Source organism: Montipora capricornis, chromosome 7 (genome assembly GCF_036669925.1).
Source record: "Montipora capricornis isolate CH-2021 chromosome 7, ASM3666992v2, whole genome shotgun sequence".
Classification (NCBI taxonomy): domain Eukaryota; kingdom Metazoa; phylum Cnidaria; class Anthozoa; order Scleractinia; family Acroporidae; genus Montipora; species Montipora capricornis.
The window spans coordinates 50220084-50238134 of NC_090889.1; the positions used below are offsets into that span (position 1 = coordinate 50220084).

The following is an 18051-nucleotide window of genomic DNA, read 5'->3' on the forward strand; positions in this document are numbered from 1 at the left end:
TAAAGAAATTTACATAACAGACAACTGGGGACTTTTGAAACAACTATTTTTCAGCATGTCACATGCAAAGCGAACCAAGAAAAAAGAAATCAGAGTTCCTTTAGTAAGAGTCCTACCTACAATCCTCTGATAACTAGTTGATTGAATTTTCATCCGAACACCTAAAAGAGAAAAAGATATCCAGATTTTATTTTTATAAATAAGTATTATTTTATTATTGTAAATAATGGTATTTAATGGTATTTCAATAATAATGGTAATAGTAATAATAACAATTATTATTATTATAATGATTATAATTATTATCATGATTCTTATCTTTATTTTTAAAGGAGAACTGAATGCAAAAAATAAGCATTTTTTATTTATGCTTTAAACCATTCACAATAATCTTTTCAACTTTTTTCTGGCATATTCATCATTTTTCCAGCTGAAAAAATGTTTTTATTCCAATTTTGGGCCATCAGCATTGCGGCTCAGACTGGAGGAGTCAGTGGTTATTTTTGCAGCTTATGTTGTATGATATGGGGAAGACATGCGAGAACGCCGCCTTATAGAAGCAGTATTTAGATTGATGTTTGTTGTTGATACTGAGTCCACGAAGAAACAGCAAAGAAACAGAAAATATCCATAGTAGTACTTGTGTTTACCTTGTTTCTCTTGATTACGCAATCTCTGTTTCCCATATCATACGTCACAGCAGGTGGCTGATTTAGTTTTTTAGCCCCCACTTAAAATGTTGAAAAAGCGGGAAAAGCCCATTTTCAAACGTAATTTTCTCACAAAAACACAGGGAACAAGAAGAAATAACTCCACAAACTTAACTTCAGTTATGTTAGGCTTTCCAAAAAAAAATGTTGGAGAAATTGTCGATTTTAACCTTCAGTTTTCCTTCAATGGTGGTTTGAACTGGTATGTTACATGAGAAGCATGCCTGTTATTTATAGTTATTGAAACTCTAGCCTCACAATATCTGAGTAAGGTGAAAAATAATAATATCTAAACTTACCTACTTGTGGTGCGGGACACAGACAGGGCGTGAGGCACCATATGGTGGTGCCTTGTAAAATGCTTGTCAGCAGACCTTTCAAGTCTCTCCTTCCGGCTATGGGAAATTCTAGCTTAGAAAAAAAGATTGTCTCCTCAGGTGCTTAGGCAAGATTGGACATTCTTGTGGCATATGAACATGATCCATTTTGGTAAAGGAATTCATAGAATTTACCAACTTCTAGAAAAAAATTATCTTAATAATTTCAAATTAATTGACATATGATTATCTAAATCTCTGCTTACTAATCCAAAACAATTAATTATAAAATTGTGTAACATGGTTTTCTCTCCATTGGTTGTAGAGTCTTAAATTTAATTTGCTTTGCTTAATCCATATGATATCATATAATAATAACAATTATATAGATAAATGTTGATAATATTTATGAGGAAACCTACCAAAGATATGAAGGTGGTGCGCCAAGCTGTCTGCTTTTGAGGATACTATGGTAGATTAGGATTTTATGAATTTCCAGTTTTGTTCTAGCTGAACTTATGATTTCTTTGCGACATCTTTATGACACCTTTTTTTCAAAATCTCCAGAAAAATTCATCATTTTCATTGTAAAAGATCGTTGCATGAAAGTTTCATAATATCATTTTAGTTATAGCTAGTGTATGCATATTTTAACAGCATCATGGTTCCTGCCAAGACACATTTCTACATTGAAATTTTATATTTACAGTTATTGCTATAAATAAATTATATGCTTTGCATGACAATTAAAATAAATATAAATGTTTAAATACTGGTATCTTGGTTATATTTTATGGATATTTTAACGGCATCATGGTCAGAGTAGTAGACACTAATTACAGTATTCTCTATGATGTCAAATTTTGTTGATTTTAAGTAAATTTGATCAAGTATGTTTCCTGATGAGACAAAAGTTGCATTTTGTACAAACTGTGAATAACCTAGAGACGTCATTAAAGATTTTAATGGTCTAATGCTATCATCATTTAAGTAATTGATGTTGAAATCACCAAGAATGATGTCAAATGGATAAGTGCCAAGGATATTTCGTAGATGACTTACGTACTCTATTATATTTGAGTTGTTCTTTCGGTAAAGAAAAAGCACTGTAAACTTGGGACACATAGTTGTTGATCTATTCATAATTATTACAAATTTCATTGCATTTGCTTGTGGAAAGTATTCATGTTCCTTAGTTTCTATTGATCTTCTGGTACACAGTGCCAAACTCAAAAATCTATCAGTAGGATGATCTTGCCGGTAGAGAGTGAATGGTAAAAGATGAGATTTTATGTCAGTATCATTGCTATGAGGTACAAGTTGTGTTTCTGTCAATGCAATTAGATCACTATTCTTTATGTTTGCATCATACTTGATATCTACACTATGTTTTTTGAGTGATCGTATGTTTAAGAGACATATAGTGAGCGTTGCATTGTCCTTATATTTTTCATTAGTTCCTTTGCTTTTTGACATTTCTCGCAGTCTTTTGTATTCTTCATGTACCCGAGGATCTGCTTTCACATGTTTGCTGTTAATTTTTCCTAGAATATGAATACCATTTAAAGTGGTAGCTCGGCTCAGTGCAACATATACCTGACCATAATTGAATGATCTCTGTTTGACCAACTCAAAACTAATGACAAGACTGTTAAGTGACAATCCTTGTACTTTGTGGATGCTGACAGCATAAGCCAATGTCAAAGGGAATTGCATTCTCTGTATTTCGGGAGAAGAAGGTTTATTTGGATGTATTTTAATTTTTGCTAGGACAGGTTCTATGGGTACAACTCTGTTTTGTCGCACAAAACTGTTAGTACTCTTTTGTATTAAACTGTTGCCAGCTTTGGCATCATCAAATTTTATATAGATAATGGTGGGTTTTTTATTATTTTGATTTACTTCAATTCTAACAACAGTTCCTAGTTGACCATTTATAAGTCTATCCGAAATATCAATGTTATTGGTTAACATAACTCTAGCAGTTTCCTTTATAGAAATATTAGCATCAAGTCCACCAGTTTCAGACCTGGGTCTAGCTAAAATTCTGTTAATAGCTTGTTGTGATACATTAACAGGGTACTGATCTGTGGCTTTAAGGTGGAACAACTGTGCAGGTATTTGGTGCAATTTCATTTCATTGTGTCGATTGACTGGATTATTTTCAGCCCAAATATGAAGAGCATCTGATGGGTAATTAACATCTGATAGATCAATAGATCTAGATTGGATGCACTTGATATCTTCTTCAGTTTGACTTGCTGTGCGAAACCTATTCAAAAGTTCAGCAAATGGTTGGTCATTCTTTTGTCTCATTATATCAACAAGCTCTATCATTGTGAATAGGTGCCATGGGTGGTACAGGTTAAACACATCATTTTTGTAATTTGCAAAGACAGGTTTCCTGCGTATTGGTGGAAGTTGATACATATCACCAATAACAAGAATGCTAATGCCTCCAAACAGGTGTACATTTGATGTGCCAAAAATTTCTGTTAGTCTTTGATGGATATGAAGCAAAGTAGTGTTGGCAACCATAGAAATTTCATCTATTATGATCAACTTCAGGTCAGCTAGCGACATTCTCATCTGTGTTTTCTTTTCGTCACACATTGCACGTAAATTATCACCTGTTTCTTTGGGAATTGCTAAAGCAGTGTTTATTGTTGTCCCATTTATATTAATAGCAGCAACCCCAGTAGGTGCCATTAAAAGAACTGTAGGTAATTCAGGATTCATAGGAGGATGTCTAAAGGTCTTTGTGACAGTGTGGTAGATTGTTTGGATCAAGTGACTTTTACCAGCACCTGCTCCACCAGTTATAAATAAATGTATTGGTTTTACTTCTTCGGGTTTTAGACTATTCATGTTTTTCACTTTACTTCTACACCAGGCAAGAATTATATCATAAGCATAGCGCTGTCTTTTGTTCAATGATCTAACACATTCCCGTAGCTCATCATCACTTATTTCTGTTGGCTGGTTGTACATTGTTATTCCTACGTTTGAATTATTCTCACTTTCTGACGATGAAACAAGGTGTGTGGGTAATTGTTCATTAAACGACTCATTTGGTGCTGAATCATCTTGCTCTTCAGATTGTAAATCTGCATTTTCTTGGTCATTCATAGAATCATAGCTGTAGTGGATGGTTTTGCCCTGGTTATTTCTAACAAATTCAAGTGCTTCTGTAACAGCATCAGCATCAGGCTCAAAATTCTCTCCGTTTTGTTCCACTACAGCTTGTACCTTATGCTCATAGAATTTCGAAGCATATGTTTGATCACTTCCTAAAAGACTTCTTTCATCTCTCCATGGGAAGTACAGGATCAGGAGATGATGAAAATACAGTTCAGGTTCTTTTGTTTTGTTTGGCTTGTGATATCTTATAACAGCTTTGACGTTTCTACACTTCATAACTTCATTTGTGTTCATTAGTGTTATTTTGTTGGGAAGAAATGTATCTTGATCACAATTGTGGTGTAATTCAATGACATCGTCAGTCAAAACCTCAGGTTGAGCATCACCTTTTTCTTGGCAGTCCTTTCTGTATTCTTTATAATAGTATGCAGCAAACTCTGCCAGACTTAGCCTATCTACAGAGGGAATACACTGTGGTCTTAAAGCATATCGCTCAATAATATTAGATTTAAAGATGTCAGTACTTTCATTATCCAGTTCATCAAGTTCTTCTGGTGATTTTGCAATGCGTACCCTTTTTTCTGGTAGGTCAGTACTAACAAAAACTGTTGCAGGAAATATTTTTCGTAACCATAGTTCAGGCATGCATCTGTAAACACATTCTTGTGAACTAACTTCTCTGGTAGAAAGGAAAGCAGCACCAATTCTCTTTAAGCTATCCCTGACACTCAAGTTTTCTTTCTTAGCTTCCTTTGCAGCATTCATAATTGCCTGTGAACATTCAGTCTCATCCTTGGTAAAATACGAGCACACATAAGTTATGCACTTGTAGTGGTTAAATACAGGTTGCAAGTCAACATTTGCTCTAAAACCCTTAATACCAGCAATAAAATAATTATTAATGAAACAGCTGTCTATTGGTCTTTTTAGGTGCAGCTCATAGTTTGAGTCAGGTGAAATGGATAAAGCCCAGTAATATTGTTCTTCAGTTATGTTTACAGATTTGAAAATATCAGCTTCTGTTAAAGTAGGATCATAGTTTGCCTTACTGGGATTTAACACCTCATCTATTTTTTCTTTAATTAGTCTAAGGATTTCTTTTTGTCTGTCTATCGTACTTGTCTTTACTTCTGGATCTAAATCATCAGAAAGAGGTTCAGCCACAATAGTTTTGTTAGTAAAGAAGTGCCCAAAATTAAATCTACATTTCATGTTTTTGTATTTTCTACAGGTCTTTGAATGACTGTGCTTTTGATAGGTTTTTACAATCTCATGTAACTCAGAGTCTTCATTTTGATCAGGAAGGCATGCCTGCACATGTTCATCTATGAAATAGATATATGCTTCCTTAGTATCATGTGTTAGTTTAGGGCAATCTGATGTCCATATTAACGCATGTAAATGAGGTGAGCCTCTCATCTGAAACTCAATGCGGAGTGCATAGTATACTATTTTACCAATTGGGTTTGTATTACTTAGCAGAATTTCAGTGAAGAATGTTTCAACTCTATATTGAAAGTGCTTAGCAACAACAACAGGATTTACATTGAGCATTGAACATCTTTCATTATAAGACAAAGCATCAACTTGTTCATTCGTGAGATTTTTGCCTTGTGTTCTTGCAATAATCTGAAAAAGTTCAGGCCACCTAAGGTCAGCACAGGATAATGTCATAAACCATGTTGGTATCCCAAGCTGTCTTACCATAGCTACTACTTCATACATAAATTTTTGCCAATAAGGTGGTGTTCCTGGAATTTGTCTCAAAAATAAATAAGCCTGATCTTGACAAATGAGATTTTATAAACTGTGCTTATTATTTGATCTTACTTGAGAAGCAGTAAGGGGCTGGCCATGCATTTTTTTCAAAGCAATATTGATGCTATCTGATACTTTCTTCTGTTCTATGATGAACTGAGCAAAGAAGAGATATTCAGGATTGGTAGCAAATCTACCACTGTGATGTAAAAGTCTTGCATTGAAGTACTTAACTGGTGACAACGTTATTTTTCGGTTGACGGAGTACCCATACTTTCCTTTTGGAAACAAAACAGGAAATGCTAGTTCTTCACATTGTTTGTCTGCCATGAAGGAAACTGGATGTTTACTTTCTCCAGGAGCAATAGCATACACTTCGTTTCCTTGAGACGATACATCATTTTGCTCAACACTTACAGGATAATCAGGTATTACAGACTGTAAGCAAGTCTCACTTGTTGGTGCTCGAAATTCATTTAAAGGATCATCATTTTCTTCATCTGCAAATGTGCTGTCTTTCCTACTATTTTTATTGTTTGATAAACTGTCATCACTTATGCCAGATCCACTGGAGTGGTTGTCATTATTCAAAATTGAATCTTCTAAACTAACATCATTTTGCTGTAATACTGTAAGATGCCTATCTATTTTGTTCATATCTATACATATATTATCATACAAAGGATTATTCATTTTGAGCCAAATCAGAGCATTTAATATCAGTTGAGGTCGCACAGCTTGAAAATAAACATGGCCCCTAAACTCCATCTTTCTCTTCAGTTTCAACAGGATTATACCTGACCTTTCAGGAGGACGTGGCAATGTTCTACATGTTTGATCACATTCAACTGGTACATTGCATATTGCTCCTTTAATCTTCCTCTGTTGGCCTTTAGGCATTACCACTATCTTTTCAAAAACTATCCTCTGTGCTATTAATATTTGTTCAAGTTTTTCTAGTACTGAGAGTTCTGGTGGTGTTTCATCAACTTCCAGTTTATTACATACAGCTTGACATGGTTTTTGTCCTTTTGAAACTTTTGCATGGCATGTTCTACAGATGTATTGTTTGTCATCAAATGACTTTATCTCAGTGAAAAGATGGTGTACACTATATTTATTCTCTTTAAGTAACATAACTGTTTTTCTATATAGTATTCTATGACAAACTGAACATATGTAATATGGCCCCTCTGTGATCTTATTCTGAAATACTGAAATGTAGTGATCCAAACTATGCTGAACATTTTTTTTCCTAGAATTTTTTGCTGCATCACTTATACGCTTAATTACTTTTTGCTTTTTTATTGGATCCATTCTGCAATATTCCTCTTTTCTATTGTTCAAGTGTTGTGCCTTAACCAGTGGTTCCATTGCATTATACTTCCGCTTTTTATTTTAGTTATCAGATCTTTTTTTACAGGATCTAGTTTATACCACCCTGCTCTGTCAAACAAGAGTTTTTCCTTTACTGCAGGATCTAGTGATTTATACCACTCTGCTCTTTGAGACAACACTTTTTCTTTTTCTGCAGGATCTAGTGATCTGTACTTCTGTACTTTTTCTGACAAAAGTTTTTCTTTTTCTGTACAATCTAATGATTTGTACCACTCTGCTCTCTCAGACAAGAGTTTTTCTTTTTCTGCAGAATCTAATGATTTGTACCATTCTGCTTTGTTAATTAAGTATTTTCGTTTGGCACTAGGTTCCATTTTTGCATAATCTTCTCTTCGCTTCTCAGCAAGTGATCTTTTGTGCAGATTAGATTTGTGCTTCCTTAATACCTTTTCTTTTAAAGTTCTTGGCAAATTACTGTAACAGTTTAGAAATCTGATAATGTATGCTACCTTTGAATCATTAATTGTATTAATTTTTTTAACAGTATGAGCAAAAGCTTGAAGGAGGAGGTTATTGTCATTGACAGTTTGAAATTCATCTAGTGTTCCGTCACTATCGAATATTGCTAAGTAGTACTTAGTACTTTTACCCTTAGAATTGTGCTGAAATATACAACTTACACAGTAATTTGAGAAACATATCATAAATCCAGTATTGCCACTTGTGTTATTCAAAATAAAGTTTTCGAGGAGCAGTTTGCTACTGCTGGATGCACAACTAAATATGCCTTCTTTCTGTGTTGTAAAGACAATATCAACAGTTGTATCATATATTTGAAGTCTATTTGGAAGGTTGCTTAAACAGCAATTTTCATCAGGACACGCAAATTGTTTCTGGTAAAACTCATTTCCATGGTCAATAATTGCATCTAGAGTTTGTGAATTCCAGTAAGTGCATGCCTTAATCACTGAAAAACAAATGCAATAAAATGATAAAGCACAACATCTTTTTATGAAAGACTCGTCATCATTCCTTACTAAAATATGCACCATTGCTCCATCATCATCAGCAAGTTCTGATTGAGTGGTTTCACTGTACTCATTGACTGGGTGATTCTTCTCCTTTTCTAGTCTTGTTATTTCAACACCAATCAACTCAAACAAAGTATTTGAATTTTCATACAGAATTTGCAAATAACATATGACATCATGTATACTTTGTGCTTCTAATAACACACATGTTCCTTGAGAATGAGGCATACCTAACGCATCTCTAGCATGTGAATCAAATATTTTAAATTTACCATCTGGAGTACAGTACATAGAAACAGTACTACACTCAATTGTTAAAAGAAACGATTGGTAGTTTTGTCTTACTAATGTCAGCAAAGCATCAACCAAAGGCATACAGAAACTTAAATCATGTATAATGGATCTACCGTTTACAGTACCACTATAACTTGAACTGTAATGAAGCTGATAATCTGTATTAAACACATTGAGCACTTCCGGCAACTCAGTCAATAACAGGAAAGTTTGTCTGGACAGTCTAGATAATCCAGAATACAATTCATTACCAATGTTCATAATGTTAACCAAATCCATTGATGAGCTAATACTTCTCCTGTAATTATAAATCAGTGAAGTAAGAGACATTGCTACACACTGAGTACCTGCACTTTCGCCAAACACTTCCACATTGCCTTGACTATAAGGCGCTTGAATAGTTCTGGTATGATCAATGGGCCCAGGGTTTTTCTCTATATCATTAGACAGCTTGAACTCTGTATGATTCATTCTATGGTCAACGTCCTTATAAACAGATTTTACAGAAGTGTAGTTACACTTAACTTTCACTCTTCGGCCACTAGTGCTAGGTTTTTTCCTTTGATGTGCTGTACACCATTTCCTTTTCGTACACCTCTTCTTGGCAGCAGACCTTGGTCTTACAAACATATAGTCTAACTTACGATAAAGTACACTCAACTTGGTAAATAAATGCATGGCAGAAGATTTCGGTACGTTCTTTTTAATATATTTTCGAACAAATTTCCTGAAATGTCTGCTCTTATGCAAGGCTCGTGATAACTGCTTCACTGGAATTCTGCTTGGTTCTCGATCCCTTTGGTGACGCCTTCTTACAGATTTACAATAAACAAACTTAGCATAACGAGATCGAAATTGCAAGTCATCTACTGATTCTTTATTATCAAGATCCACAATAACACATGGCTGAGCCTCATTCTCAAATATGTTCTCCTGCAAGGCTCCTTTTAGCTGTTTCGCTGAAACACTGCTTACTTCTCCATCCCTGAGAACAACATGGCGACATCCTTTTAAACATTTACAATAATTCAACTTAGCACAACAAGATTGAAGTTGCCAGTCTTTTATTGATTCTTTATTCTCGACATTCACAACAACAGATACCGATGATTCTTTCTCAAATTGGCCACAGTCATTGCAAGCATTCACAATAGCTTCATTCAAGCACAAAACGCTACACCAAGTATGGTAAAAAATGCTAACAACAGCACTAGTGAGGATAATTGCAAACGATACAAGTAATTGCACATAAAATAGCGTTACAGCTCCAAATACAAAGGGATTCAGTAACAGCAGAAAACAAAAAGCCATGATAATACAAATAGACAGAAAATTCACCTTTTCCAGAAATTTGACTAAATGCATCCGGCTAGGCGTACATCTCTGCGACTCGATACCGCTAGCACTAACTTTAAGCAACCTCGTCCCCAGGGCCTTCTCCTCTGCGATTTTCAAAATGGCGGCCCGTCTGGAGAAGACCCTGGCCAACACTGAACTCACGTGGTACAAAATCTCCAAAAATCTTGGAGATTTTTATCACGTGACATTTTGAGAAAGACCAAAACAAAATGGCGGCGAAGCATCGCGTGGGACGCAAAACACCGGTCAAAGAACGCTTTAAACTAAGTTTGTACACGAGGCAGTGGTGGCTTCGCAGTAAGATGAAATATTTTTACGGACGTTTTAATTCTGGAGCAGGACTTTTGCGCTTTAAAAGTACGTGTACAAAAATCCAAAAACGTATCTCAATACAACGTTGTGAGCATTTGTAAGTTTATTACACTTTCGTACTCACTTTATTTAACTGTCATTGAAATCAGATTGAACATCAAAGAGAAAAACTCAGCTGCTCTTAAGTACAGAGTGAAAAACTCTTTGTGGCCTCGTATTACTAAGCTTATTCAAGCAAGATGATCGAGTCACATACTCCAACTTGCTATGTGAACATGAAGTAATGAACTCTATATAAGCTTATTTTAATTAGTCTGACTGAAATTAAATTATCGATTGATTGAATGATTTCCTTAATTCACAGGCATCGCTTTTTATTAAGTCTAATTAACAGAAGTTATTAAATTGAGTCTTAAGCTAATTATACACATGCAGTATACAGTTTTAAATGACTTAAAAATATACTCTAATGATCTAAAAACAGCACTACACACCCTGGTAATTGACCCTTTTTGGACCTACAGGTATGAAAATTTATATGATTATTAGGCTTTGGATTCAATTAAAAACTTAGAGGCAAAGAGAATCTAATTTTTGCAGAAACTTACGTTGTATAGGTGATATTCTATAACCTATTTCTGGCTGATACTGTAATCTGAATGTATATAGGAAAATGTATAAATGATTAGAAACAATCTGGAAACCCATTTTCAATTCCTTGCTGAACCACATTTTCACTCAGTTCCTTAATTAAATGAAATTATTGCCTGATAACCCAAGGCTATATTGTTAATTTTTCAGTTGGGCTAGTGATGTTCTTCATGCCCATAAATTTTAAGTGACCTTTTTGGTGGTGGGGGGTAAATACTTATGTTTTTTTCAAACTACTGAATTACTTTAAGAAAACAAATAATTATTTCAATTGTTAATTTATTTTTTATTGTTTAACCTGGGAAAAAAGTTTGACTGTTATGTAAGTATATCCTTTTTGCAGCCCACAAACTACAAAACTGATTTCCCTGCACCGAGTTTTTGCATGAATTGTTAGGCTTTGATTTACCATTGTCTAACCACTTAATTCCAGTAAACTATGTTTGCCAAAATGACCTGTTGCATTGTTCTCTTTATCAAATGACATCTACAGAATAACACTGAGAATGAATTTATCCAAAGATGTGTGTTGTTGAATTTTAAGTGTAAAATGGAAGAAAATACTGACAGTGTAACACACTTACACACACTACATTTTGTAACAACCAGTTCAAGTTTAATAATAATTATTGCTTTATCATTGAACTTGAATTGCTTGCCATAAAAAATAGTGTTTGCAAGGCATTCAGTGGCAGATCCAGACTTTGAACTAAAGGGGGGTGGGGGGTGGTTTTGTGTTTGTCTTGCCTGCCCAGCCGGCTTTCCTTCCATCTGCGTTCTTTTCTATTTTTACCCAAAATAGGGGGTGGGGCAGGCTTCCTGGACCCCTCACTGGTATTGCATGCCATTGATCACTGAACAATAGTTCTGTAAAACAGACATATAATTGTTTAATGTTTCTCTAACACACATTTGGAGGTTTAACAGGATTGGCCGAGAAAACAATAAAATAAACAACAGAAACAATGGCCTATTCCTGAAAACAATAGAGGTGGGTGACTACTGAACATTTGTACATTGTGTGGGTGAGGAATTTGTAATTTGCAACTTGTTGTTGCATGTTGCTGGTTGATAATAATCACTGCTGTGACCAAAGAAACAATCTAATTTGGAAACAGTAATGGTAGAAAAACCTTTCTAACTACTACCCCAGACCCCATCCAGTTATCTGTAAACAGGTTTGAAGAATATAAAAGGTTTCAAATAAGTAGTATAAAGTTCACCAACAAAAGTAGACATAAACAGTCCAAATTCTTTCAACATGCCTTTATTATACCAACATTGATTGAAGACAAGGTTGGGAATGCTTGATTAATACAAACGTTTTCAATGTGATACTTTATATATGATACATTATATAGTTATCACTACCTAGATCAAAGAATACTACTTTGGAATATGTAACTTCTATTTATCTTCTCTGAGTAACTAATACTCTGTTGAAATGTTTCCACCTATAAACCTTACTTTTGAGGTTGCCTTGGCTTGTGGAATACACTGAAAGATATACAGCAGCTTTCATAAATGTTCTATTGACTGCTTTCAGTGCTAAGATGGTTCATCAAGATGGCAATTTATCTACAGTAAACAATTGTTCTCTTGTGCACTACTTAAGCAAGAATTGAAATAAGACCCCCACTTATAGAAAAACTAACACAGTAAGGAATGTAAGTGTTTAGACACAATAAAACAGGAACCATTTTCCCTGGCCAGGTACTGAGAAAAAAAACATCATAGTTCAGCATTTCAGCCAGAAAATTATACTTAAGGACCAAAGTGGCCCCTGAAGACTTGTTTCAGGGGCAAATTTCTTAGGAAAGGGCCCAATAGATAATAGTTGGACCTAAAAGATTGGTTATGTTTTCTTATGTTACGTGTTTTAAAGAAGCAAAGATCTTTCAATATGGCTTACTAGAAGAACATAAGGTGTCCTCAACGTAGCGAAAGGAAGTCGCGATTATGGCAACTAAACTAGAATTTTTGGTTGCAAAGAAACAAATGTTAGTCGCATTGTACATTGTTAGTTCATTGGCGACCATATCGGTCGCATTTTTGAGCCTTGGGATGGTTATTAGAATACTATCCTGGGTTAAACCTGCATGCAGCCTTGTAACAACAACAAGCTTTATTACCAAAATAAAAGTAAAGGGCTAAATTGGCCCTTTCTCCATTTCTCTGGGGGCCTTCTCTAAATGCAATGCAGGATTCCCACAATGGTGCGGTCTGGCGGAAACACTGAGTTCAATACAGTAAACTTATTTTACATTTGAATCTCAAACATAGCACTGGCAGTTAGTTTGATACTAATAACATTTCTGCAAGAAGTCATGTGCATTGTATCAAATAATATGTATTTAATACCTATAGGCTGGCTCTAACATTACACCATCCAGACAGCAAATACAATCATTTGACAACATAAATACCATATGGTAAAATCTAAGAATATTCACAAGAATATTTTCAACCTAAACGTCGGCAGAAAATAGAAATATTCAATTCAGCCTCGGCCACCAAAACAATATTATTATTATTAAAAAGTAGTGCATTTGAAAAGATTTGAAGTAAGCCTAAACCTAATACAGGCAGAAGGCCTATATTTAAGGAAATGTGTCCAAGAAAATAGAAGCGATTTTCCGTATATTACAAAATTTGGTTTTATTAACGGAGCTGATAATGTAAATTGGCCACCGTACAGAGATTCTAACAGCTGACGTTTCGAGCGTTAGCCCTGACGAAGGGCTTCGCTCTGACGACGGGCTAACGCTCGAAACGCCAGCTGGTAGAATCTGTGGGCGGTGGCCAATTTATTTTATCAACTCCGTTGATAAAACCAAATTTTTGTATACTACTTCCCCACCGACGCAGCACCACAGTTTCTTTAGAAACTACCCCTTCTTTCCGTATATTAGAACAGTGCTCTGTAACGAGCAAAAGCTCCTTTTTAGATTTGAAATTCGAACATAAAAAACGCTTCAAACTCTTCTTTGTTTCCGTACGCGGAAAAACTAATTGCACATGAATACAGAACAACAAAAACAGCACATAAGACCACATGTGATGAGCTGCAGCTCCTTCGGCAGATCTAAGTTTACATGCTCGTTATGTATATTTTCCCGGGCTTATTTCTACTTCTATGGTATAGGTTACATCTTTTAAATTAAAATAAAACGGAAAAGATTCACCTTTCGAATCGTTAATGGCAGTTTGATTCAACATCGCTTGAACTGAACTGCAATCAACCTCCTAAAGCCCTTTCTTTTTCGTGTAAACACTCGCTACTTCCGCCATATTTCTTTAGAATGTATTTAAACCAATCAGCGTGTTCGTATGAATGGGCTAATCAACAAAGGTGTTAGTTCAGCGTTGGCCAGGGTCTTCTCCAGACGAGCCGCCATTTTAAAAATCGCAGACGAGAAGGCCCTGGGGACGAGGTTGTAACTTTAAGATCAGGAACTTTCTTCTTCAGGAAACTTTCACAGTTCTGTGCTTCTCTCCTTTGGCATTTGATTTCAGTGCAGTTCATATCATGATTTTCACATATTTGTTCATTTAGTACACATTTGTTCTCAACATATAAACTTTCTTTCAGTTTGCGGACCAACCCCGGCCAAAACAATCGCTCAACAGCATCTTTTAGTGTGGGTCTACCGCAAACGGCGTGTGCATAAGTGAGTTGTTTGAGCGTTCCGAGGAAGAAGCTTAATACAACAAAAAGCAATATGCTCACAAACGACATACTGTCATGGGCTACACACTTCGCAACAACTTGATCGCGAAAACAAATGATATTTGGTATGATCACAGTCAATCATATGGTTTTGCCTGTCAATAAAAGGCATTATTATACTTAGGATCGAAATTCTCCAATCACAATTAGCTATTTTAACAACTTGTTTCCTCAGAAGGACGTCTCTGAAGCTGCCCAATCAAAACATGACGACTTCCATCCACTTAGTGCTATAAATTCACACAAACCACCAACGCTAGGTTTCCTTCGTTTATTTCAGGAGGGGTTAGATGATATCTGTCTATCGTTAGAATCTCTCGACTCCTGTCTCGTGTTGCTATCGCACACCCACTAAAATTCGCACATTCCTGGTCGTTTTATTCCTACTCGTTTAGAACCAAACAACTACCTCCTAAATGTCAACACCAGTAAATGATCACGCAAACGAAGCCAATGGCGAGAAATAATATTTCAACTGAATAGCTTGAAATAAAATTTGCGCGAAATCTCTCTCTTTAAAAAAGTTAAAGAAATATAAGGGCCGTTTATACGAGAGAAAGTAACACGCGAACAGCCCATATAAATGGTACAAAATCTACGTTCACAGCTTTCTCAAGCCCCGGCTTATCCTGGCCTGGGAGTTTATACTCGTATAAATAGTTCCTTTCGTGTATTATGTACGCCTCGTCCAGAGTAAGCCGCGGCTTATTTTCTCTCGTATAAACGACCCTATTGTAGTTTTCTCAAGTTAACAATAACTTCATTTTACGCAAGAGTGACTATACTGAAATCTTTTTCTGACCTTAATTAAAAACAATCGCCAGCTGTAATCATTTGCCAGAACGATCATGCCTACAAATTCCTGTCATCTTTATTTAATGCGTATTAAATTTCAACTCACTTATGCAAATTAGTTAAACTCGAATACTACACAGCACAATGAATCACAACAGTTGAAACATCTCACAAAAACCTTTTCCAGCATGAAATTTATTGAAACTAACAAAATATTTGCCATTGGAGACAAAAAACCCCTTCTATTCCAATTCCGTGCGTGCAAACAAGAAACAATCCGTCTCACAAACCATACAATATCCAAATAAATATATTCTTCAGTTCAAGATTGAACTCTTTCCTAAAGAACCTTTTCCAAAGCACAAAATAGACAACAAGCTTTCTTTCTAATAATTCTTCACTGTCACATTTTCAATTATCTTTTTACCTGAAAACTGTACCGCTTGACTGCAAATTAAATGCAAATTGCCAGACAAATGCGATGCCACTTCCGTAAACACTGTGATACATTCAAGACATTCGATTCCTTTTACACCCATACTCAATTTCCCACTTGCTGTCAGTGTTCCACATACCAGTACAGTTTATGATTAGAAAAAACACACACTTTCTCATATCCAACCGCAATTGTTCTCGAAGACCATCCATCGTCGCTTTTAAGATTCCAGATATTTATTTTCCCCGCCTGTTTCGTTATTCCAATTGACGTTCCATTCTTGATCTCATAAAGGTATATTTTTTCCACTAAAACGCCATCCCCGTTACCACGACTTTCGACGCCATTGCTGGTTAAATAATTAAACGTTCATCTGTGTGCACCAAGGAAATCTACGTATTCCCCCAGCCCCCTCCAACCTAACAAAATACACAGACAAGACTCTATGCAAAAAGCCATTACTTAGCAGGGTAGTGACAGGCAAGACTTTTACCGACACGGAAAAAAATAAAAAAAACACGAAACTAAACACAGATTCCAACTGGTTTGCCATAGGCAACCCAGTAACAAGATGCCATATGCTGACACGAGGTTAAAATTGCATTGTGTAAGTTGGATTGCATTCCGGAGTTTCAACTAAAACTAAACATTTCCACGGAAACGTGTAAACGATCCAAATTATTTATTATGCATCGCACTTGCATGTATGTCAGAATTAAGCGTTTTCCGGACAGATTGGCCTGGTTGCGGAAATTTCTAATCAAACACAAATTAAATTCTGAAAACTGGTTTTGCCATGGAATTTATTAGAGTTTCTCACCATGGATTTTCGATTAAAGAAATCCATAGTGCTATCCGTTTCTGAATTTTGGCTTTGATTGGAAATCTAAAAGATCCAACTTTTAAGGTAAATCGGTATTTCTCAATCGAACGCACAATTAATTTGTGTATTCTTCTCTAGGAAAAATACACGCAGATTGCGTGTATGAATGCGCCGCTTATCAGAGTTACACTCAATTTGCGTGTAATTGAGGTGCGTGTAAAGCTTGTGTAAATATTTACACTCATGTTTCGCGCATGTATTTCACATGTACATGTATTTTGCGCGTAAAGACGCCATATTGCATGCATTTTACACGCGTGTTAGTTCTGCCATTCCTGTGGCCTGCACTGTACTTCTCACTCGAGATAAAAATTACCGGTAATACAAACTGCTTCTCAAGATTCACAGGGATAGGCTTTTTTTCGACCAAGTAGCTTTGCGTCATGGTGTTACTCAAGGTGACCATTTGGAAATTCAAAGTGCTGTATTTTCGAAATGAAAGATGTCACGGAGCTGGAAACTTTAAAAAAATATATTCATTTCTAGGTCATTTTCAGAATACCTTGAGATTTTGATTTAGAATTTGATGTTTTCTTTCCTCTCTCGAGTGGGTTCCAGAACGAGGTCCAGTTGACGATCCAGTTTGGGGGTCCATGTTTTGTACCATCCCTGCTCAAGACCTAATAAAATCTCCCTTCAATTCCATGCACAAACCATCGTTAAGTTACAGCAAGCATAAGTTTATTTGAACATCTCTCTTCCCCTCGGCAGCATTAATTACTACCATTTAGGTAAACTAGTTTAAACTGAATTCCAAGATAATATATTTCCAGATCTAAATTAAAACATCTAACGGCAGAAGTTCCATGTGTTTCCCTGATTGTGTAAGTTGGCTGGGAGAAAATTTTATGATAGTTAGGTTTATGTTTATTAGAAAGATTTAACCTTGAGCTTATGGCAAACAGCAAACGTTAGACTGTTTTGCATTTTACCAGAAATGGAAGAACCTTGTTCGATGTTCAGCTCCAGGGATCAAGCAACTTGTCTTAGAGCAAGACAGCAGAATTTTCATGCATTTATGACACGCAGCAGCCTGCCATTTCACATACATGGGTTGCTAAACCCATCTACGGTGTATTGTCAGGAAATGTCACAGGTAAACCAAAAAATAGTCTAGTCATTATCTTACTTAACCCATTGACTCCTGAACTGCCTCCATTGATGAGTAAAATCATTTGGCATTAGACAGAGTAATAGCTATTATGTCTCACTCCCGGGGGTCAATGGGTTTTAATTTTTAATGTCTCTGTTCCTTATGTTTGTGTGCTAACTACTAGTTATGAGCAAACATTGACT

General features: G+C 35.7%; 2 protein-coding genes and 1 long non-coding RNA gene across 3 annotated transcripts in view; 1 reads left to right on the forward strand and 2 right to left on the reverse strand.

Annotated features, from left to right (window-relative positions):
• Positions 1-1792: 1792 nt before the first annotated feature.
• Positions 1793-3684, reverse strand: LOC138056276 (ATP-dependent DNA helicase pif1-like). Its single transcript, XM_068902065.1, has one exon. The coding sequence runs from the start codon at positions 3638-3640 to the stop codon at positions 1793-1795; it is 1848 nt and encodes a 615-aa protein (XP_068758166.1). The 5' UTR covers positions 3641-3684.
• A 51-nt stretch (positions 3685-3735) lies between these two features.
• On the reverse strand, positions 3736-7063 carry LOC138056277 (uncharacterized). The gene is made up of 3 exons (XM_068902066.1): positions 5999-7063; positions 3872-5797; positions 3736-3744 (listed from the first exon to the last, which is right to left on the reverse strand). Exons 1-3 carry the CDS (start codon positions 7061-7063, stop codon positions 3736-3738), a joined length of 3000 nt encoding a protein of 999 aa, XP_068758167.1.
• Positions 7064-17694: 10631 nt separating this feature from the next.
• LOC138057326 (uncharacterized) overlaps positions 17695-18051 on the forward strand; it is a 47875-nt gene continuing 47518 nt past the window's right edge. Inside the window, exon 1 of the long non-coding RNA XR_011133636.1 lies at positions 17695-17851. This is a non-coding gene — a long non-coding RNA (uncharacterized lncRNA). The remainder of the gene's footprint in view (positions 17852-18051) is intronic.